The 23,036-nt window shown below is 45.8% G+C and overlaps 1 protein-coding gene across 1 annotated transcript in view; it reads left to right on the top strand.

The window, feature by feature from the left end:
• Positions 1 to 23,036, top strand: part of CACNA1H (calcium voltage-gated channel subunit alpha1 H) — a 119,294-nt gene that overhangs the window by 23,563 nt on the left and 72,695 nt on the right. The window contains exons 6-8 of the mRNA XM_082064529.1: positions 11,479 to 11,571; positions 13,472 to 14,261; positions 19,179 to 19,591. Of these exons, the coding sequence (XP_081920655.1) occupies positions 11,479 to 11,571; positions 13,472 to 14,261; positions 19,179 to 19,591 (1,296 nt within the window). The remainder of the gene's footprint in view (positions 1 to 11,478; positions 11,572 to 13,471; positions 14,262 to 19,178; positions 19,592 to 23,036) is intronic.

Below are 23,036 nucleotides of genomic sequence, written 5' to 3'. Positions count from 1 at the left end.
ATCCAGAAAGGTTCAGATAGATCCCAAGTCTCTACTAGTCTATGTTTTTAAAAACGCTTTGATTCTTTCCTGGAATTAGTATGTCAAGAGAGGGAGCTGCCATAGTGATTTTGAATATTCCTGACTGGTGGGGGGTGTCGCATAAAGGAAAGAGGGGAAATCAAAGCGAGAATAGTAGATAGGTCTCTGGCTGCACTTGTATTCTCCTTTTCTGCTCTTGCATAGTTCTTTGGCAGAGCTGGATGGACGTGCCCAGGAGGTCCCGTCTGGCTCCCAGCAATGTTCTTGCCAGGACAGGGCAGAGGGCGATGGGCTGCAGAGCGCCCGTGCAAGCGCATCGGCAGCGAGCAGGTTCTACTCGAGGGTTCCTGCTTCCTTTTCATTCCCTGAGCCTTTTTGCAGGCTGCAAGTTTCCATTTCATATTGGTATTTCATTTCTTCAGCCTGAAAATGTACAGTTTTAAGCCAGGAAGAACAGAGAAGCCACAGCAGAGGTTTCAACTGATTCCTTTGGGCAGAGCAGAGTGTCTGACAAAGTTGGATGTTGTATCCCTAGATCATTTTGGCAGCTGCCAAGAGGTTTAGTGCTGCTTAGGCCATCCAAATGCTAAAGAGCATTCCCAGCCAAAAACTCGTCTTACATCTTTATTCCTTTCAGAAGTAAGGTCTCACTTTTAGAATCTGAAAGCAATGTGAGTCCAGGTAAAGAAGCAGCTGTTGGGAGTAAAGCTCTTGCTTGACCTTGATACGGAGAGAGTAAATCATTACTGCAAGAGGCTGGATGCTAAATCAGAACAATTGCTGTAAGCAAAGAACATTTAACAAAGATATTGACGTGCGCTCCCATTACATGTAACAGTGGATGCTGGAGAGCACCAGGTAAGCAGTTGAATGAGGCCTCAAAGTAGAGCTGATGGGTTTAGTACCTCAGGAGCTTCCCTGTGAATGGGTATTGAATTAGTGGGCAGAAAGCACTGTGCTGTGTTCTGGATGAGATGGATCCAATTGTCCTGGTCCCTTCTGGGGAATAATGAATATGTGGTTCTTTGCAAGCTTTACAATGGACTGGACCTCAAGGTCTGGCAAGCCTCCATTTTGCATAATGGCAATCTTAGAACTCAGCCGGATGGAGCATCCCTCATGATTTATCCGAGATGAGCTGGAAACTCAGCGTGGTGTCAGAGCTGTCAGGAGGGAGGCTGGTGAAACGAGCCCCACAGGTGATTCCAAAGGAAGCTTTGAAGTGCCGTGACTGTGAGTTGTCCCCGAGCGTTTCCAAGGGCACAGTCTGACACTGTGCAAACTGTGAACAAACGAAATCAAAAGCAGAGTTTGACAGGGAAATCTGAAGATCTCTACTCCAAAACGTCCTTGTGAAGGGTGTGCCAAGGCAGGAGGCTGGCAGCATGGCCAAGCCCTTTCAGCTGCCAGGATTTGGATTTAAGCAGCTGAGCTGAAAGACATTTTTTAACTTCACGGTAGTGATCTTGAATTTGCAAGTAGCCCGGCATGTGGCTGCGGGGTGTGCAGAACAGTCAAATGCATTGTTGACCTTCCAGACACAAGAGTAAGTCAGAGGCATCAGACAGGAGAACCAACTTAGTACAGATAATAAAATCTTAAAGTAATAAAGACGTTGGCTGCATCCATAGGTGTTTGAAAGGATGATAATTCCTTATGTAATCCTGCAAATGATTCATGTTTTGATTCCCCTCATTTGTTGTGTAATAGGCTAATTCATGTATATATTTGTTACAAAGGCACGTTCATTGGCAAATTATGTGAACTAATTAGCTTATTACAGAATAAATGAAAGGAGATGGAACCTAAATTAACTGTGAGGTTTGGCATGATATTAAGATCCCTTTATTGCACATGAATTTCAGCCGCAACAATAAGAGCAGTAATTACAGGTATTGTTGTCATACTGCAAATGATGAATTTCCCACCTAACCAAAGTCCAATTTAATTTGAATTACTGACGTTCTCAGTGGAGCAACCAAAACGCTGCCACCTTCTTAACCATCAGTCTCGGTGTGGCCAGACCTGAATGGAGAAACCCTGATAAAATGAAAGGGGGTTGGGTGGCTGCTAAGATACTCAGTTTGGGAAAAAGAGATGATTTAAGCTACTTTGCAAACCACAGAATAATCGCTTGTATGACTTCATGTCTGACTTGCAGAAAGGTAAGACCCTTACTAGCACTTGACATCAGGAAGCAATGCTTTTGGCAAAACTGGTGAGGCAGAGTTGGAGGAGCAATAACCAACAGCTGGGGCAGAACCAAGGTGAGATGAAGGGAACAAGCTGTTCCCCTGTGCCTCCTTCCAGTATTTACTTGGAAGGACCGAACTTGGAGAGCAAACGAACAGGAAAAAATTACATGGACATTTCAGGAATTGTCCATCTGCTATAAGAGAGAAGATTTGTCTGACAATTCAGAGAGGGGCTCATTTCTGGTGATGGCTACATCACCTCTTCTGTGGCCTCTTCACGTGGATTTCAGCTGCATTTTCTAAGGGGCTTCCTTATTGAAAGACCCTCTTGAAATTAGTCCTTGGATGCAGCTCTCAGATTAATGTTTCCATTTCTGGTTTATGTTGTTCTGAGTGCATATTGCCTCTATGAGGTTCCGCTTAAGAAGACATCTCAGTTAACAAGTTAATCAAGTCATACAAGTATCACATCTCTAGCCCATCATCAGAAGGCCCTAGCGAGGGAATTCTCAGAGGAGAATGCTTTGCATTCAGCAGCCCCTTTGCTGCTGTCAGGAGAAAAAGAAGAAAAGAAAAACCCGCTTGCATTCACAAGAGCTGAAGACAAGCCCAGCAGGCACACGACATGATAAGAATGCCCAAGAAAGGAAAAGCTGAATCACCTTCTGAAGAAAGATGTCTAGAAATAGAGCAGCATTAAAGGAACTGTCTGCTCAGCAAGAGTTGAAGGTGTTATCTCCACGCTGTGCTTAGATGGAGAACTTCTCTTTGCACTTGGTCTCACCAAAACTAGGAGTGTGTCACAGCCACACAGGTGTGGGTGACCAGCTCAGGAGAGAGAACAGGTTTGGGAGGGAAAGTGGGGGAATTGGTGCCACCCACTTCTTCCAGGATGTGTCAATCTGCAGGTACTTTCCTCCCAAGGCGATGGCAGGCTGCCGAGCAGGTAGGACAGCTGGCGGTGACAGCCGCCTGCCACAGGCCACCTGCAGAAACAGCCCTTTTGTTTTGACGTGGAGTTACCTCTTCTGCGCTCGAGCTTGTCAAAAACAAAGCCCCTGAGAGCCGGTGTAAGCTATCTCCATCCAATCAAGGGTTTACTCGTTCTGACCCTGCGCTGTGTGCTGACAAGGAGCTTGTTTCGTCTCTGTGTTGCTGACTCTGCTTCTGCCTGGATCTGCAGCCCTGGAGATGGACCAGCTGGAAGGTGCAGAGCTTGAGGGGGAGATTTCAGGTTTGGAAAGAGGAAGGTTCATTTGTCTCATTTCCCCATGGTTTGGTGCCCTGTTCTGTTCCACGGCCATTGCCCACTTCACAGAGTTTCTGCCTCTGTTCGTCATGGTGGAAATCCTTCTCTGAGGATTTCTCCCCGCCTGGAAATCTTTCCGCTAAATCTGTAATGTGAACCATATCTTCTGTTCAAATAAAAAGAAAAATGACATGCACTTGAATGCATTTCTGCTATGACCAAACACAAGAATGAGCTTGAAGTCCCTCCTCGTCTATACTGTCGCTTGCTCAAGAAAAGGTCTCGTTCAAGGAGCCAAGACCTGAAGCTCTACCATTGCTTTCCCTTAATGTGAGCAAAACCTGGAACCTGCTGGCAGGACAGAATTGGCAGGGTCGTTTCTCTCAGTTCCTACTCCCACATCTTCCTCATAGCTGGGCTGTCTCTCACATGGACATTACCAGGCACATTTTGAGGGCCTGTTTCTCCTGCTTTGTTGCTGGGACCTCAGGGTACCTTAACCAAGCTCCTTACAAAATGACAGCTCAGGAATGGTTACCCCGATGTCTCAGGAGTATTGTACCCAAGATGATACTAATGCGTTTGCTTGCCTGTCGTCTGCAGCCTCTGTTCTTCCACTTGCAGATTTTTTAAATATTTTGGGGAACAGCCAAAGGCCAACTGAGGTAGAAGGAGGGAAGGAAAAGAGCCTGAGGGTTCCGACTGCAGTTGTATTTATGTGTGCAACGTTTAGTTTTGTGGGCCCTGTTCTTCAGAAGCAGCTGTCACGCTGGGTGCCCATGTTTTCAGAGTTCATCGAGTAGATAATTTTTTGGCCAAAAGGACTTTTTTGTCAAATAGTTCATTCTTTAAACTGAAGAAATGTGTCAACAATGCTTATCTGTGCTGAATTTGGCAAGAAGTTTTGGCTGGGGAGAAAAAAAAAAAGGGAAAAGAATTCTATGCTTTTAATTTGCACCGCTTCAAGATGATGCTTTGTCACTAGACTTGAATTTGTTTTGGATCACCAAAAAATATTTCACTCTAAATGATGGGGTTTGAGTTTTGTTGCTGCTGCTTTTTTTAATTTGGTCAGCCAAATAAACATCGTTTTCTGCATTTGAAGAGCTTTCATGCTGAATACCCAATCTAAAAATATCCATCCCCTTTAAAGCATCTCAGAATGTGCTTCCAAGAGGATTAGTTGCTTTTCAAAAAAATCTCCTTCATTTTGAAGGCTAGAAGAAATAGTCCCATCTAACACAAGTCAGAGAGGCCAATCCTGATTCCAGGTCTGGACCTGCTAACCTATGGGAGGTATTCGAGGGACCCAGCGTGGCACAGAAACCTACTGCAAACTCTAGTTTTGGAAGGGTTTAATCCTTCCTCAATCATAGATTCTTGTATTCAGAGTCAAAAGGGGTGCCTGCAGCAAGCCATGGCCTGATCTGGAGTCCAGTTAGGTGATGAAAAAGCTACTGGTCTTGAGGTACATCCACAATTCTTATAGGGAAATCTTTATTTTGTTGGATTGCCCCAAACCTGCTCCATGATCAATTGTTGCTATTGCACCTTGCAGTAGGAGCTGTACATAGCCCATGCCAAGCCAAAGGTTCAGCTCCATCGTCCCCACACAACCATCTGCAGACTGTGTGGCGTTGGCAGGTCCATCCAGGAGAGCAAGACACCCCCCAAAGCTTAGACACTTGGACACCTGCAGTGTGTTTTGTGTCACAGTCCTGCACAGAGGGCTGGTTGTGCTTGGAGCTCTGCACCCTTTGTCCATAGTCTTTAATATAATTTGGAACAAGGTATAACAATACAAATGACAAAAATCCTTGCTTTTTTGCATTGGGTCAGTACCCCAAGCTGCTGCTGTGTTCCAGGCAGTGGTGTCTGGAGTAGCGCAGTCATTCATAGAATTGCTATGCGGTGCCTTCATCTGTAAGCAAGATCTCAGTCTGGCTTCGGTTCCCCTCTCCTCATTGCAGACTCTTAATCTTTCAGCTTTGCTCTGCTATGGAACTCTGATTTATGGCTCTCTCTATGATAATGGACTCATTATTTCTGAAGCTAAACAGTTAAATACATTCCCTGTGCATGAGATACTTTACACAAACAATGAAGACAGGATAATTATCGCAGTAAATCAAACCTCATGAATATGGACTGAGATGTGATCTTTTATAAGCAGCAGTCATCTGAAATCAGTGATGGTTTTGCTATCAGATGGGGATCTTGCATTATTTAGTGTGAAATGGAGACGGCAAAAGTTGTTGAGGTTTTATTCCGTTTTTAAGCTTATAGATTCACTTTTGTGAGGTTCTGGGCCACCAACGACAGCATCAGTGAAGTGTCCAACTTCATTGCACGCTGGCTGCACCCTGGTTTTCAAGATTCACTGTGAACTGATAGTGCTGACCAGAGATCACATTTACATGGAGCAAATTTGAAACATCGCAAATCAAAGACAAACGCAAGGCTGCACAGTTTCCTTTTATTTTCTGTTTTGCACTTTCCAGAGCAGATGCAGGCTTTGCAAGGCACTCTATGAAGAAATGGCTAAAGTCGCTTTGGAAAGGAAACAGGTCCTCAAAGGCAAAGGAAAAGAATCCGTTCAAAGGACATTACTGAGAATATAATAAAACCTGTTTTTCTGGGCACAGAGGTTACTTAACAACATGTGTCAAAAGGAAATAATTAAAATTGTGAAGTTGACTTCAAAAATAGTGATTTGATCGGCTGCCAAGCACTCTGCATAGGGAAGGGGAATACTCCATTATTCACTGACCAGGGCTTGCTGGCCAAATCAATATGCCCGAGAGGGCACGATACATAGATAAGAGGCTTTCAGAAATGAATACTAAAGGCCTGATAAAACTTACCGAGACCATCATAGTAATTAATAGCTCTTGCAATTTATGCTATCATTGGATCTTGTCTTGATGAGCTTTATAAAAATAAGTAATAAAACAAAACAAAACAAAAACCTTGTAGCAGGGCCAGGGAAATGATGAGATAAACAGTAAAGAAAACCAGATAATCATGGCAGTGCTCAAAATTGCTGTTCGGTTCAGCATAATTGATTTTGAGGAAGATAATGCCCATCTTGTCCCCAAAGGACCCAATTTAGGCTAAAGAAATAGAGTCTGCCTGCAAATTATAGGTGTCAATTAAGATGAACACTTCAAATGATCTGGAAACGCTTGGGTTTCTATATATCTTGCTCTAATATCCTTCTCGGGCCAGGCACTGAGTTGAACAAGCACCTGAAATCAGCCACCAAGGAAATTTCTGTTTGCCAGAGCTCTGTATTTTAGGGGTTTTGATCAAAGCGTGAGATGCTGATTTTGGTTGCCGGGCTTGGGGAGGCTGTCTCTACAAATGCAGTTTGTTCAGGTAATCACAGCAGTGCAATCCTGCCTTGAGAAGGACCAGGGCCAGGCTGGAGGTTTCTATGCTGCATGTTCAGGTCTTTGAATCTTTTCAGCTTCGCTTCACACAGTAATTTTCCAAACTTTCCTCATTTCCCATTGATTAGTGGTACCTCAAGGTTGATCTCTGCAGCAGTCCAGCTGGCACTAGCCATTAGTACTTTCTAATACATAGAAAGTAATCCAGTGTTTGACTTTAGTAATTGAAGCGGTTTGAGTTGGAGTTTGGGTGTTGGTTTTCTCCCCCCGGATGATTGTCCTTTTTTTTTTGTTAACTGACACTAAAGCAAAAAATAACCTGCTCTTGAATTAATGGATTATAGCCAAGAACTTGCAAAAATTTTGGCAGAGCTCAAAGACAAGGATTTTTATGATGAAATTTTCTTGACATAATAAAAGAAATTGTTCTGCAGAGACCTTTGAAGTGACCCCAGAAAAAACAATGTAAACCTCCTGTCTCCCTGGGAACAATGAGGAGGTCTGAGTTAATTGCCAGCATCTTTCATCTATGTTTCTCTTGTGATTTTCACTCTGGAGTTTTAGATTGATTCTCATTAGCTTGACTAGAAGACCTGATTCTGTCCCCTATTATGCTACTATAAATCAGATGAGCATCTCTGTTACAACTGATAAAATTATTGTGGCGTGAGCAAACCAAGAGGATCAGAATCACAGAATAGAAGACATAAAAACCCCAAATATCTGATTGTCCATTGTCATCCTGTTCATATTAGTGTGGTGATCAGGGAATGCCTGGCTGGGGGGCTACATGGGTGGTGTCCAAGCCAAAGATCAATGAAGTCAAAAATCTGTCTTTACGTTCACCCGAGTGAGTTTTCTGTTGAATCCTTGCAGTGACAGTGGGATCAGACACAAGATTCAGGGCTTTAGCACTCAGCCTCATAGGTATCGATGGGAGACAAATTATTTATCCCATCCCTGTGTATGAGGTGAGGGGCTGAATGAGCAGCAGGAGGGATCAGACTGAGCATCACGCAGGGTCTCCCATGGCTTAGGGGACAGCTCTGTCCCTCAAAGGCAAAAATCATTTCCTCACGCTAAGGGGGCAGCATCTTCTTTCCCACCAGGTCTGCAGCGTGTGATTCCAGTTGGCAGCAGCCCCCAGGACAACCTTGCCAATCATCTTAATTGAATCTTTCAGCTATTTCCCTGCAGCTGCCAATTTTAGCGTGCCACGTGTCCTGCACATCTTTTTCATCAGAACACAATTAGGAAACGTGTTTCTTGCCGTCTTATCTCTGTTGATAAATAATTGTATGTTGTATTTATTGGAAGCTTTGAACTGGTACACTTGGAGACGCTGCTTAATATGTCTGTCTGTGAACAACCATGGCTTGAACAGAATTTAATTACTGACAATGGATTTCTGAGATTGGAAAGCACAAGAAAGGTGCTCCAGGTCCTTGGAAGACATCTATAAAAGGCTTGGAGGGCCAAATGCTGGAGCTGCAGTCAACTGGATTAATCAGATTGGAAACTGAAGAGAGGAAGAAGTCATTTCTGCTTAGTGAAGTAGGTGATATTGCATTCAGGCTGCCCCAAGGGTGGCACATGAGGCAAAGCAACACTGAAAAAATACATCCGTGTTCTTGGGAGAATAGCGAGAGTTGCTGGTTTTCCCTCTGAGCTCATCTGGTCTGAGAATAAATGTGTAGAATCAAACTGTGCACTGCAGCACTGAACCTTGCACCAGGTGCCTTTGTCTTGGTTCCAAAAATAAAGAGTTTAGTTCATGCCACACAAACCAGCTGTTGGCAAATTCAAATACTCTGGTTCCCATTTACACCAAGGCCTTGCTGGGGATATGCAGTGAAATCTCAGGGTAGGTAAAAATGTACTCGTAAAGTAATTCCAAACACTTTAAAGGACAGCATGAAAGACCACAGCATGGCAAGAATTGGGCTGTAAAAATCATAGACACTGTTTCACTCCAGACAGGTGGCTGTGCATGTGTGTTGTCCTGCGTTTCTCCAGAGCTATTTGATTTTAAAAAGAAGGCAGATGTCTGTGAGCACGCTTCTTACAGGGTTGCTAGTACTCGCTAATCCTCGCCAGCTCAGGAATCCTCCTCCTAGGTACTGCTGCATTTATACTGGGTGGTGAGTCCAAGAATGAATCCACAAAGATGTCAAACAGGAGAACAAAAGCCCAGCAGTCTGTTTATCCCTCCTGTATCCCTTTGGTTTACAAGTGAGTAGTAAATAATGCAAATTCTAATTACATCTTAAATAATCTGAGAGCTGGATGAGCTCAGCCCTCCAGAGCAGAAATGAGGTGCGTTGATTGATTCTTGCTGAAATGCTGTCTAGCATGCGAGAAAAATCCCTCTGTAAGTGTTGGTTGGCCCTGAGTGTTATCCCTGCAGCTGTTTCCCAGGTGGGGAGCTGGCAGCGCCTGCAGCAGCCAAACAGCAGCCCTCAGGTAACTCCTTTTGTAGAGAGGGCTCTGTGTTTAATCGTTTTAATACATTCAATTTGAGGATTGCAAGCCAAACGCGAATTTCGTGAAGAGGTGGATCCAATATGTTTTGAGTCCCTGGGCTCATTTTTCATCCCCGAGTGTAAATGGCTGGAGCATCTGCTGTGCCAGCTGTGGCAGCCTGACTCAGAAATGCCCATCAAACAGAGAGGAAGGAAGGGAGAGGGGGCCGAACAGCACAAAGGAGACTGTTTCTTAGATAGCTGATTTGGTTTAGCCTTCTATCACCTCCCACCTTGGTCCCTCCAGTTTCCCCATGAACCTGCACAGGGATCAAGTGCAGGAGTCGATCGGCTGCTGTGCACAGCCCAGGCAGGTGAGGAATGCAGCCGAAAAGAACTTTGCTCTCTATAAATGTTTCAACCGTGTTAAAGGGAAGGCAGGAAAGGGCAGTTTGAGTTTGATTGCTTGTCCGTCTCACGCCACTGAACAGACTGATTACTGCCTGTGTCTGTCCAGACAGCTTAACCCCTTCTCAAGACTCCATGGTGAATAATAGCACTTGGATCTACACAAAAAAATGCTTCTGTTGCTGAAAACTTTGTACCATAGATTGATCTCTGGTGTTCCTGCTGACCAAAAGCATTCTTTTTTGTTTTGTTAAACCCATGCCAGCAGCATAGCATTGCTGTCTGATATCTGTACATCACTAACCAGCAGCGAGGATGCGATACAAAACAACATCTAATGTGTGTAATGAGGAACAGGAGAGGTGGGTGCAGTTTGTGTAAATGCAGCCAGCATCTCATCAGACCTGATTGCTCCAAGCCTTTAGCAACGCTGACAGAATAAAACAGCTGCAGAGACAATTTTTACCTGCTCTTTGGCAGATCATGTTCATTGGTTTTAGCATGGAGCTATATTCGCTTCTTCCCCGGCTGCATGGTAAGTTGTGTGTGCTTCCACATGGCAAGCGGGTTTGAGAACTTGCAGGTAAGACATCACCACATTGGGCTTTAGGGTGCGAGGAATCTGGAGTCAGGGGTGTTTCTCTTCCAGCCCCCGTGAGCTGATGCGAGGGGCTCTGACAGTCCCTTGAGTGAAAGAGAAGGAGAAAAATGGCAAAGATTCACGTCTGATTTCCCTGCCAGTGTTTTGCCCTGATGCTCCAGATGTGACAAGAACAGTGTTTTATTCACTGCCTCAACAGCAAGGGCTTTATGGATCAGCTTTTCTGCACACGTCATACAGAAAGTCCTCTACACCAATGAAGCTTCATCCTTTCGTTGTTCACAGCAAGATAATTCACAGTTCCTTCACTGCAAACATGGTTTAAATCGAGAATGATGCCACCAAAATTGGAGGCGGGCAGCAATTCGGGGTTTATGCTAGAGCCACCAACGCTCACATCAGGCATAGCAAATAGGGTACGTCAGTATAAGTAAATTCAGACAGGAGCTTTGATTTTCTTGGAAATTGTGCTAGAATTTCAGCTCTAGGACTAGTAGCAAGATAGCACTAGAAGCTTGATATGTTTTATCTAAATAAAAAGTGTAAATTACATGGCAGGATTCGCTGTGCTCTGCACACAGCCTGTGTGGTGTTAATTAAATCCTCAGCTTCTTTTTTAGTGGAAGGAAGACTGAGAAAACGAGTATGAAATCAATTCTACATTTAATTAAAGTAACTCTCTTCCATTCAGATGCTTTCCCACTATGATATTGGTGATGCAGTTGTAATGATGAGCCAGTAGGATTCGCAAAGAAATTGGTTTTACAACAACAAAATTGGCTTTAAAGACTTAGGAATTTTGGGGATAAGAAACCAGGAGCCCAAGCTAAAAGCTAAGGTCTCTACACAGAGAGGCTTTTGCTCCCTTCATAATCCTTCCTTGGAATTTCTTTGCACTGGCTCAGAACCAGTGTTTCAGATGTTTTATTGTAATGTTTTATCATTTTAACCATTTTAATTCCTGTAGAAACCTCAGGCCAGTCCTTTGGTCACACATTGCTGCTCTCCTAAGCCAAGTGGGAAAAGAAGTGCAGCAGGATCCTGAGAGATGCTGTCAAGCGATGAGTACCAGGCACTATCAGAATATTGATGTTTACTAACTTTTTGGTTCACTTTTGTTCTTACACTTTCTTTCTCTGTCTTCCTGTAGGTTATAACCCTGGAAGGATGGGTTGACATCATGTATTATGTGATGGATGCACATTCTTTTTACAATTTTATATATTTTATATTGCTTATAATAGTAAGTATGAACTGTGAGATGCTCCCATTGCTTGTCCTTGTGGGGTAAAGTTGTTCCAGCTGAGATTCAGGGTGGAAGACCCTCCTCCCGCCATAAAGTGTAATCATGCAGGTTGTGATTAGTGCTGTGCGGACAGATTATTGGCTACAACAGTCCCTTTTAGTGTCACATGTGATGCATAGTTACAGCTTGTCAAGCCATATGGTCTCCCCTCCCTCTTACTCTCTCAGTCTTGGTCTTGTTACCTTGATGCATCCTAAATACTGTGCCTCGGCCAAGCAACTGCTAATGAGAACAGAAAGCAGAGAGGCTGTAGCTTTCCTTCCTTTGGCCTCTTCAGTGTGCCAGAGGACACCTCATTTCAAACTGTTGAACTTCTCCAGAGCCCTTTAAATAACAGTAATGCACCTTTTCAAGGTCTCACAGTGCTATTGTTCCTAAAGACAAGATATTACTCACTGGAGATGCTGGAGGTTGCCTTCAGAAGCTGCCATCCCCTGTTAGCAAGGTTCTGTTTTTACGATGGGCAAAACCTTCTGCAGAGGTCTACATCTGTGGAAAAGTTAAGCGTTTTAGTCTGAAGAAGAGCAGAGGGAAAAGTACCATATAGGTATCAGGTAAGACAGGGGACAGAGGCACTTTGAAGGGCTGTTGTGCCTGGATATTCTTTACATATAATTCCATCCTCATCTCTGTGGTTTTGAAGGGCTTGGGAAGTCAAACCACCACAGCTCCCACCACCAACGGGAAAGGCGCGGACCAGAGCAGTGTGAGAGTTTCCCAGTGATGGATGGTGTGCTGAAGCCAGTGGTTTTTGAGCATTTAGAAATGGGCCATGCATAGTAGAGATTTACACTCCACTCTTTTGAACCCTTCCCTACACACAGATCCTTGCAGAAAAGCCAGAAGGTGACTAATTTCCAAGTCACTTGCAGCTGGGAATGGCACCCTTGCTGCTTCTCAAAGAGTATCCAGGCTGATATTATGAACTAGAGAATAGCACTGCAAACCATCTCCCGATGGCTTCCCCTGAGGATTCACCAGACAATGGCCTAAATTAAATCCATACGTTTTCTACTGAGCTTAGCGCAGAGGTTTGGCCATGTAGACAGTGATGCTTTCTTGACGTCAGTCTCTTCTATGCCTACAGGCCCTGATTCTCTGATGGGAATATCTGACATTTTCCTTCAGCTGATTTATGAACCCAAGTGTCAAAAAGCCAGTTTGTGGACTCAACAGCTGAGGGAAAGAGGTAGCCTCAGGTCACTTCGCATTCTTGTCCTTGGGACTTCATTTAGAGAACCTGGTGTCACCCAAGAACATGCCAGTTCAACCAGACAATAAATCAGGCGTTTCTAGGAGCACTGAGTCTCCTGGAGATGCATTTCTCTGTGTCAGAGAGACATGAGAGTACAAGGTCATAAATGCATGGACCCTGATTGTCCTCCTCAAAATGAGGACACACTGTGCCAGGGTGTGCAGTGATAGAAGAAGAGGCAGTTTCTGTACAGCACAAATTGGACTTCAGACTATCTTTCCTTGCAGGCTGGCCAGGTGTTTACTAGTGATGTGGTTTGTGGTGGTAACTGATTGCGTTGTGTTTCATTCACCTTGTGTTAGTAGCAAATGTCATCACTGTTGAGGTGAGGAAAGCAGTGAAGGCTGTTGTTAGCAGCTTGTTTTGCCATTGCCAAAATAATTTAACATAGCTTAGGAGCAAATTTAGCAGCTCAGGCACATGTTGACATAACATTTGGTGAGCAGACCCTGAGATTTGGCATGTTTGGAAATCTCAGGATTTCTAGGAACCACACTTCGAGTCCAGTCAGCATGTGGTGGTGAAGAGCGTGTCTTCCTTTGTCAAGTCCCTGCTAATTTCCTTTCCCTGTGTTTTCTCCAGGTTGGTTCCTTCTTCATGATTAACTTGTGCCTGGTTGTGATAGCAACACAGTTTTCTGAAACAAAGCAGCGGGAGAACCAGCTGATGCAGGAGCAGCGGGCCCGTTATCTCTCCAACGACAGCACAATTGCCAGCTTCTCGGAGCCAGGGAGCTGCTACGAGGAGCTGCTCAAGTACATCTGCCACATCTTCAGGAAGATGAAACGGCGGACAATACGCCTGTACAATAACTGGCAGAGTAAGCGCCGGAAAAAAGTGAACCCCAACAGCACCACAAATGGGCAAAGCCACCGAGGCAAAAAGCGCATCACCTCCATACACCACCTCATCCACCACCACCATCACCACCACCACCACCACTATCACATCAGCAACGGGAGCCCTCGGGGACCGTGTTCCAACCCTGAGATCTGCGACCTGGAACTCAAGGTCATGAAACCTGGAGGCCAGTTGATGCTTCCTTCTCCATCACCCAACTTGCAGAGCCCTGCTCCTCCTCCAGATTCGGAGTCTGTGCACAGTATTTACCATGCAGACTGTCATGTCGAAGGACCACAAGTGAACTGTAAGTCTTCCAATGCCCCCGCAAGCATTAAACTGACGGCTGGACTCTCCAACCATGGCAACATGAACTATCCTACCATCCTGCCTTCTCCGACTAGCAAAGCCACTTCTGTTGCGGTTGCTAAAGGAAAGAAGAATGGCAATTCACCTGTGGCTGTGGTTAATAGCCCTGTGAATTTGGGCGCGGATTCTTACGGGAAGCTGCAGCAACTGGTAGGAGAGCATGGTAAGGACAAACTGATTTTTTTTTTAGGAAAATTGCTCAAGAGTTAAGATGTTAATGATAGCCATGGATAGTGCTTAAGATGGAGGTTGTTTGTGAATGCTGTTTGAGTGCTGAAGTAGGACAGGCTGAGGGACTGAGTGCTCAGTTCCTTCTACTCTGGTATTTGCAGTCATTGGGTAAAGCAAGATACAGGTTGGTTTGGGCAGTGAGTTCAGGCCACTGCTGGTGGCCTCTTTTCGGTGGTTACAAAGCTTGTGTTTCTGAGCTCCTCTCATGTGCTTAGTGATATCCTGGAGGTTCTCCCTCTGTTCCCACCCAAGAACAGATCTATGCAGCCCCTGGAATTACATGTCTGGTGAATGACGGACCTGCGGGCTGCAGCCCTGCAGCAGAGAAGCCCCAGCTGCCGGGAGATGGTACCTTGAGAGGGAAGAGCAGGTGGAAGCTGCTGGAGAAGCTTAAGGTATAGGAAACATAAGAAGTTTAAGACAGGGAGGCACTGAAAGAACTCAAACCAGATACTTCTAGAAACCCCTACTTCTACTCTGACAGTCCCCTCAGCCTCTGGATTTATTTCTGGCAAGAAGGAGCAGGAACTTTGGTGGAAGGTCCATGGGCACTTCAGGGTTTTGCTCTGTGCTGGTCCCCAGAGGACACATGTGAGGGCAGGTATATAGGAGAGCTGCAGATCTCAGGCTCTCCCTCTCGTCTCTCCCATATGCAGAAGAAATGTCAGACTGAGCGTTACTGCAGATTTGGAGCTCTCTTCAGTCTGAATGAACGAGGAACATCCTGGGGACTCTTTTGTACCTCTGTCCGGTCCCTGTCTGTACAGACTGCAGCCACACCAGCACTGCTAGTTAGTGTAGTTTTATCTCCATTCACATATAAATCCCCCACTGCTGGAGCAGGGATCACATGCAACACTTAGGTTTCTATTTTGCAAAATGTTTCCAGTCCTCATGACTGGAGCTAAAGGCTGAAAATAGAGTCTTAAGCCCTCAAACAGTAAAAAGTCAAAAAGATCTGACTTCTATTTTTTATTCTCTTTAAGCCAAACTCATCATCTGTTTTTTTCAATGCCTGTGTTTTCCAAAACTGTTTATCTGCGTGTGCATGGACACAAATATTTACCCTAGTGATGTGTGTGCTGAAAAAATACCAAGCCTAGCTTGGGGGGCAGAGGGAGGTCACAGTAAACGTTGCTTGCCAGATAGGTTGGGTGCCTTGTTTTTGTTAATATATTTTTTTAAGTGACCATACAAAATGGTAAAGTGAATTGTTGATAGAAATTGCCTTCAGCAGACATTTCTGAGTGCTTGGGAGCTTAGCAGGAGGGCAGGAAGGGGCAAGGTTAGTTGCAACGTTCTTCTGTTGTTAAGCAAGGGCTTTATATGAATCACTGGTTCATCTTTAACTCTGCAAGTTAATGCAGGTTTTTATGAGAATGTGTGTTTACCTTGAAATAAAAGCCCAGACTCTGCAAAAGTCTGGAACTGGGAAAGCAAGGATGAGCAGAAGAGCTGTTGTTTGGAAGGCAGTGCTCAAGTGAGAGGTTTGGTTCTTTGTGCTTGCAAGGGGATCTGGTGCTGGGGTCCTCTTCAGAAGAAAGCCCCAGATCTCAGACCCAGGTGTGACATCCCAGGGCCACTTCAATGACTTAAGAGATTTTCTCATAACCCGTGGTGTTTCTTTGAAAGCTGGAGGTTAGATGGAGCTGCTGTTCATTATGCAATTATACTATCCTTTTTTTTTTACAGAGGCATTTCAGCCCAGAGGATGCTAAAATTCTTGAAACAAATCTCCTGAAGTTGTTTCGTCTCTGTCAGAAGTGTCATATCTAGGGGAAGGGGTGGGTGCTGCAGCTCTTGGCTGGTGAGCGGCAGCTTCTCTGGCACCCTGAGGAGCACAGGGACTGGCAAGGGAAGCAGAGTCAGCCGGGGGTCCATCTGGAGACCCCGGCACACAACATATCAGTGCTCGGCTCTTCCCTCCATGGCTCTGACTCTTTCCAGACCCTCCTTCCCACTCCTGCCACACCAACAGGGCTGAATCAGATTCACTTCTGCACCGCAATCGTCTTCATACAGCAGGGATGAAGGATGTGTCTTACAGGCTTCAGGAGGATCTTTAAGTGCCAAATGAGCCAGGTCCTGAGGGTGTAGCTCTGCCAGGCACAGCTCCCAACTCATAATTCTCCATCCTAGCCTAAACATAGCAAAGGAGCCATGTTAAATCCCTCCCCTGTGCTAGATGGGGAAGGTGAGATGGGCTCACAAGCTCACCTGACCCTCCTGGCCTCAGCCTCTTTGGGCAAACAGCTATTTCACTTGATTCTCTCTCAGCTCTTACAAGTCAACAAGCAGAATCTGTTCACTGCAAGACTTGTGCAAGGAGAGCACACAAGTGATAATTGAGAGCATTAGGGAGGCATTAGCAGCCAGGGTACTCAGAGCCCCAGCTGGAAACAAGGTTGGTGTCTGCTGGGAAAGATGCAATTGTGGGAGAGAGTATTCTCTTCCCTTCTTTTGTTGTGGAATTGAACAGCATAAAGTACAGCCTGTTCCTCCGTGTTCTTGTGCCCTGCAATGCTGGGAGGTTATTTTAGCAGGCAGCCAAGGAGACTCTGGTATTTTGAAGACATCTGCGGCGCCAGTGTTTTTCATATGATTTTTAACACTTCGATAGCATTAAAAGATGTCTTGTAAGCCCACTACCTCTGCCCTCCATGCTACTGTGGCTGTGCTGCAATCTTTCCTCGTCAGATGGGTCCTGATCAGAAATATCGTGCTAATGTGTGGTGCTGCTCCAGTGCTGCTTGCAGGTTGAGTAAGGGGGCAAATATCTCTGATCCTCCTGGTATCTTTGCTGTAATGACCAGGAGGAGGACAGTCCTCTCTTGCAAGGCTGTTCTGAAGGCCAGCAATGTGTGAGTGACATTCAGGCAAGTAAAATACATTTTGACTCTTGTCACAAACCAGTTTTTGAGCTAATGTGGTGCTTTTATTTTGTTTGGTGCTGCCTTCTCTTTAAAGATGTCCTCAAGTGTCAGGCAGGAGCGGCCGAAATCAGCAGCATTACTGCTGGGTGAGCTCCAGGCTCCTGGGTCCAGAGCCAGGAGCATCCACTGCCTTTTGCTTGGTGTCCCCAAAATCAATCCAAGTGTTCCCATCCAACCTCCAGACATGGGCATATTGTGAGGGAAAACTCACCTTATTTCCCTGAATCTCAAGGAAGCTTCCATTGACATTTCAATGGGTATTTTATAGGATGGATCCCATGCTCGCAGTATTGCATTCATGTTGGTTTTTATTTCTGCCATTAATATCTGGTTCCTAAATATGAGAAAACCTGGAATTTGGTTCCTAAATATGGGGAAATAAAATCTGGCTGCCGTTCCACCTGCATCATCCTTGTTATTACGCTTGCCCATGTTGTCTCCGTACCCTGGCTCTGTGAGGGCAGTCGGCATTTCTCCTCACACCACAAAACATGTGGCAACGTGTTTGATTTTAAACTCCCTGAACACTCAGCCCTGTGCCTCAAGCAAAGAATTCACCTGAGCTTTATTAAAGTCTGAAGGAGACTGAAGGGACTACGTGACTCTCCGAGCTGTGATCCGTGGTCTGTAGCCACCTTTGGTCCATTTCTCCCTCTCCCTCCTCATTATTAGCTAAATGGAAGCACTATCTAAATTGGGTATAGCAGCTTGATAGCGCTCAGATCACCACTAATGATGTTAGCCTGGCCAGATATAATCAAAAATAATTGAAATGAGAGGTGTGCCAGTCAGTCTTGACCCAGCAGAAGAACACAAAATGGCTGCCGTGTTCTGTGGAGAGAGGCCCCTTGGCCCCACATCCATGAAGGGGCTCGAGGGTGGGTGTCGAGCCTTGGGGAGAGGGGAAAAGTCACACAAAGCAAGAGCTACATGGTACGATGGGTGGCCTGAAGGCTGTATGAGAGTGTTACATTGATTTGAGGATGCAGCAGAAGTCACCCTGAAGAGAAGCTGCTAAATTAATGTATACTGTGATTAAGTTATAAAAGACGTACCCGTCGTTAACCAATTGACTTGATAAATGCTTTCTGACCACCTGCAAAACGAGGGGATGTTTTTCAAGTTTTAGATCATTCTGCATGACAAGAGGGAGACAGAAGATTAAGTAAAACATTGTTTAGAAGCAGAGTGCTTAGTTTATATTCAAGTAATAAGTTATAGATGTATTGTAAGTAAGAAACTAATCGATTATAACTAAAATCATCAATTATTTCTTAGTATAGATGTATGTCAAAGTTTTCCAAAATTGTAATAATTATGTGACTATAAGCAACGCAAGAGCGTTTTTCATATGATTTTTAACACTTTGATAGCATTAAAAGATGTCTTGCAAGCCCACTACCTCTGCTCTCCGTGCTACCGTGGCTGTGCTGCAATCTTGCCTTGTCAGATGGGTCCTGATCAGAAATACCGTGCTAATGTGTGGTGCTGCTCCAGTGCTGCTTGCAGGTTGAGTAAGGGGGCAAATATCTCTGATCCTCCTGGTATCTTTGCTGTAATGACCAGGAGGAGGACAGTCCTCTCTTGCAAGGCTGTTCTGAAGGCCAGCAATGTGTGAGTGACATTCAGGCAAGTAAAATACATTTTGACTCTTGTCACAACCCAGTTTTTGAGCTAATGTGGTGCTAAAGTCTATATGAAAAAGTCTATGGAGCACTTATGGAGGATGATCCCCAGTGTTCCCTAGCACTGATAAAATAAAGCATACCGCTTAACAGTATAATTGACTCTGCTGTTAAGTTTATTTCTCCGTTTCAGCCCTGCCCTGGCCAGGCCCAGCGCCGCCGCGGCGGGGACACGTTGCTGTCCGCCATGTCGGGCGTGCGAGGTGGCTCACGGTGCGTCTCCCCTTGCAGGTCTGCGGCGGACGCCCAGCCGGCTGTCGGGGCTGAGCGTGGCCTGCCCGCTGCCCAGCCCGCCGGGCGGCACGCTGACCTGCGAGCTGCAGGACTGTCCCTTCTGCGCCAGCCTCCTGGAAGACCCCGAGTTCGCCTTCAGCGAGTCCGACAGCGGCGACTCCGACAGCAACGGCGTCTACGAGTTCACCCAGGACCTGCGGCACGGCGACCGCAGAGACCAGCTCCAGCAGCAGCCGGGCAGGAGGAAGAGGAAGAAGAAAAAACCCAAGGAGAGGAACAAAGTGACCCGCCTGTGGAAGGCTTTTGGCAGCAAGCTGAAGAGGATTGTGGAGAGCAAATATTTCAACCGGGGGATTATGATAGCCATTCTCATCAACACGCTGAGCATGGGCATTGAGTACCACGAGCAGGTGAGTGTGGGACCGGTGCGAAGAGCCCTGGGGGTCTGTGGTTTCATGTGCTTACGGCGTGGTGGCTTGCGGGGACTCTGAAACCATGCCAGAGGAGAAACAAGTGGTTTTCATGCAAGTTGGAAGCACCAAATGGGGCCGAGGGCCTGATTCTGCAGACGTATGATGAGCAGGAGCATCCTTCTGTGTGCAAAAAGCCACGGAAGGCGGCTGGCGGCACTGCTGAGGTGCGGAGATTTGTCACAATGCGGCTCCGAGCCCGATTGCTTAGGTTGTTTGTTGTGAATTATTCGTATAGGTGTGAATTGTTCTGGTGGAAATGCCCCTTTGCTCTGATGGTGGTGATGCACAGTGGACCTTGTAGTGCAAATAAACCCACACAGAAGTTTCTTCTTTGATCTTTTAATCTTGGACCTTTAACTAAAGACTTTAACCATCAGGCAATGCTAAAAGCAACAAAGAAAAAAAATTAGTTTCTCCCTGGAGGCTCCAAAACCTTTCATTTTATCTCATAAGGTGCAAGTAGGTCTTTCTGTGAAGTCTTTGGAGGGAGGAAAGAGAAATCATGGTGTTCCCAGTATTAGTCTGAGTATGGTGATGGCAGAAGGCGGCGCTGGCAGCTGAGGACAGCTTGTCCTTGTTAGTTGATGGAAGCTCGAGGGGCTGTGCAGTGGGAGAGGGAGGTGAGTCATCTGAGTATCTCCAGTTGGTCACTCTGGGAAAAGCTACACTTTTCTGGGCTTTTATTTCTCAGGAGAACTGTTACTTTCAACTGTTTGCTCAGGACATGCTGTGGAATTTCTTGTGTTGCCTCTGTATCAGGTGCAGAAAATGCATCCTAGTGAGACCAGGAGATCCTCATACTGATCTTCTTTGAGATAGATAGTCAAAGGTTCATCCAGAGTTCCCCAAAATCTCCACTGCAGGATCAGGAGCAGGTCAAGGTTATTTCTACAGCTATTCCCCCTCTCTGCCTTGATCTATCTGCTTGGAAAGGCAGGCAGAGTCGCATGATACATCCAAAGGGTTGTCGGGCATTCGAACAGGCTGCCCAGGGCAGTGATAGATCCCTGGAGGGGTTTAAAAGGCATTTAGATGAGGTTCTCAGGGACATGGTTTAGTGCTAGAGTTGGGTTATGGTTGGACTCGATGATCCTGAGGGTCTCTTCCAACCAAAATGATTCTATGATAAGAGACTCTGCATTTTCCTCTCCATCATTTCCCAGGATTACGTCCTGCTCAAGACCATTGCAAACAATCCTCCAGAGTGCTGCTACTTTATTTTCTCTCCACTCGTGTGCTTTAAACCCCTATATTCTATGCTGAGACTTTCTCTTTCAGAAAAGCAACTACTCAGCTAAAACACATGAACCTCAGCTGTGCAACAATAAATTAGTTCACACGTACAGAAGAGAGAGTCCAAAGCCAACAAAGAAATAGCTGTCGCTGTCAGCTTTCTGTCTGGTTAGTTGTTCCACAGCAAGTTTTAAAATTAGGAAATACACCTTGTCAGTAGTCATTGAATAGACCATTCATTCCTCGTGGCGGCTGCGTTTCTGCATGGATAGTCTTTTGTCAGGCGGATACAGCTTTGTCAGTCCTTGGATATTGCTGTGACGGGTGCTGGGGGAAAACCTTAGGCAGGCTGCACTGAGAAAGCCCAGGGATCACATGGAGTCTGTCCGCAATCACTCATATAAAGGTAAATTGTGATAATTGCATCCTTGCTGCTAACGAAGGAAAACTGTAGCCAGCAGGTTTATATTTGATTTTACCTTGTAAAAGATTTGCTTTAAACCATCTCAAAGCCAATGGCAATAAAGATTCTGAAGCTTTTGGCTACGGAGCGTCAGGCTCCCGCCAGCTTTGCTTGCAGGCCCTGCCCAACATGGGCCCAATAAAAAGGGAGAAATTTTGAAGTGAAACCTGTAAAAGTTCCTCCACGTGCCTGACTGCAAAGTGTCTGTGGTGTGCAGTGGGGATAACAAGCCATGGAGCTGTCAGAGCCCAGCTTGGAAACACCTCACCCGAACACTCTGCTATCAACCAACTGACCTCTGAGGCATCATCAGAGCCTGAAACACTGTCCGAAAGCCATAGAAAATGGCTCTAGGCTCCCAGACTGTTTGGCATGAAAGTCTGGAGCTTCTGTGAGCAAAGCGGGGTGATTTCAGAACCTGCTGCCCTCCTGGTGTGAGAATTGGCTGCAAGACTTGGGGTGTGGGACGGGCTATAAGGAGGAGATGCCTGAGCAAAGCTGACCCAAACCCACAGCATGATGTTGGGGTGGAGGGGAGATGAGAATGGCTTCTTTTGGGCATGCCATGATCCTTATCAGGAAAAGCAGTTTAATCAAAGCTTTCGGGTTACTGAGTGATGGATGCTACCCAGGTCACTCTGCACCTCTGCTCAGAGCAGGTATTATAAAGTGTGAGCCTTCTTTAGGCTGTTAACCAGCTGTGGGTGTTGCCATCGTCTCCTTCTCCATCCTCCCAAGGGCAAACCTGGACATTTTGCTCTTCGTAGAACAGCTTAAGCAAGTTCCTTGGTCTCAACTTGTGCTGCTTGTTTTCAGCCATTGACTGGTTTTATTGAACTGGGCTGCAATCAGTGCAGCAGCCCCAGGGAAGCCCTCCCCAAACCTCACTGTCTGTAAGGAAATGCCCAGTCCCCTTTATAAAAAATTATTAATGGCTGCTTGCTTTTCTTTTCGAGCTTCTCAGACTTCATAGTCATCAGTGGCTTTGCAAATAGATGGGCACACCATATTAATTTTTATTTCAGAGTGCTGTTCAAAGCCAGGGCATCAATCCCTCTGTGTGTGTGGGAGGGCTGGAGGGTACTGAACAACATATGGCGTGGAAGATAGAGCAGTACAGGTCCTTGGTGTGTTATCTCGCCTTTCATCCCGGGACGTGGCAGCGCTCTGCAGAGAAGTCTCACGGAGCCCTCTTGAGGCAAGTGAGCATTATTGTCCATGTCTTCTGGGTGAGGAAATTGAGACTGCGAGGTGCCAGGCTGGAGGTAAAACCCAGCAGGCTTTGGGCTTTTCTGCCAGCTATTATCGTAGCCATGGGGCAAGGGAACATATGTGCTGCAGCAGCGCTTTGGTAGCCCCCTCTGACAAGGCAGGAAGGTGATCTGTGCACTGCTGCAGTCCCACATGCTACCTCTAGATAAATGAAAGACCTGTCCGTATCCAAACGCCCTCAAGGCTTCAATACGTGTTTTTATGGGAATTTGAAGCTCACAGCATTCTGCTCACATGGTTGCTCTGGGCTAACAAAACTGACACTACCCCATTTAATGCAAGTAGCCCACATAACACCCTTTCAAAAAAGGATCCTGTCCTATGGCTAAAGCCGTGACCCTCGTAGCAGCTACCTGACTGACAGGAATGATGAGGAGATGCTAGAACTGCTTTGCACAGACCTGCCTTTATCAG

This window comes from Streptopelia decaocto (assembly GCF_964273445.1).
Source record: "Streptopelia decaocto genome assembly, chromosome: 13".
NCBI lineage: Eukaryota > Metazoa > Chordata > Aves > Columbiformes > Columbidae > Streptopelia > Streptopelia decaocto.
This window is presented reverse-complemented; position numbering and strand designations above follow the sequence as displayed.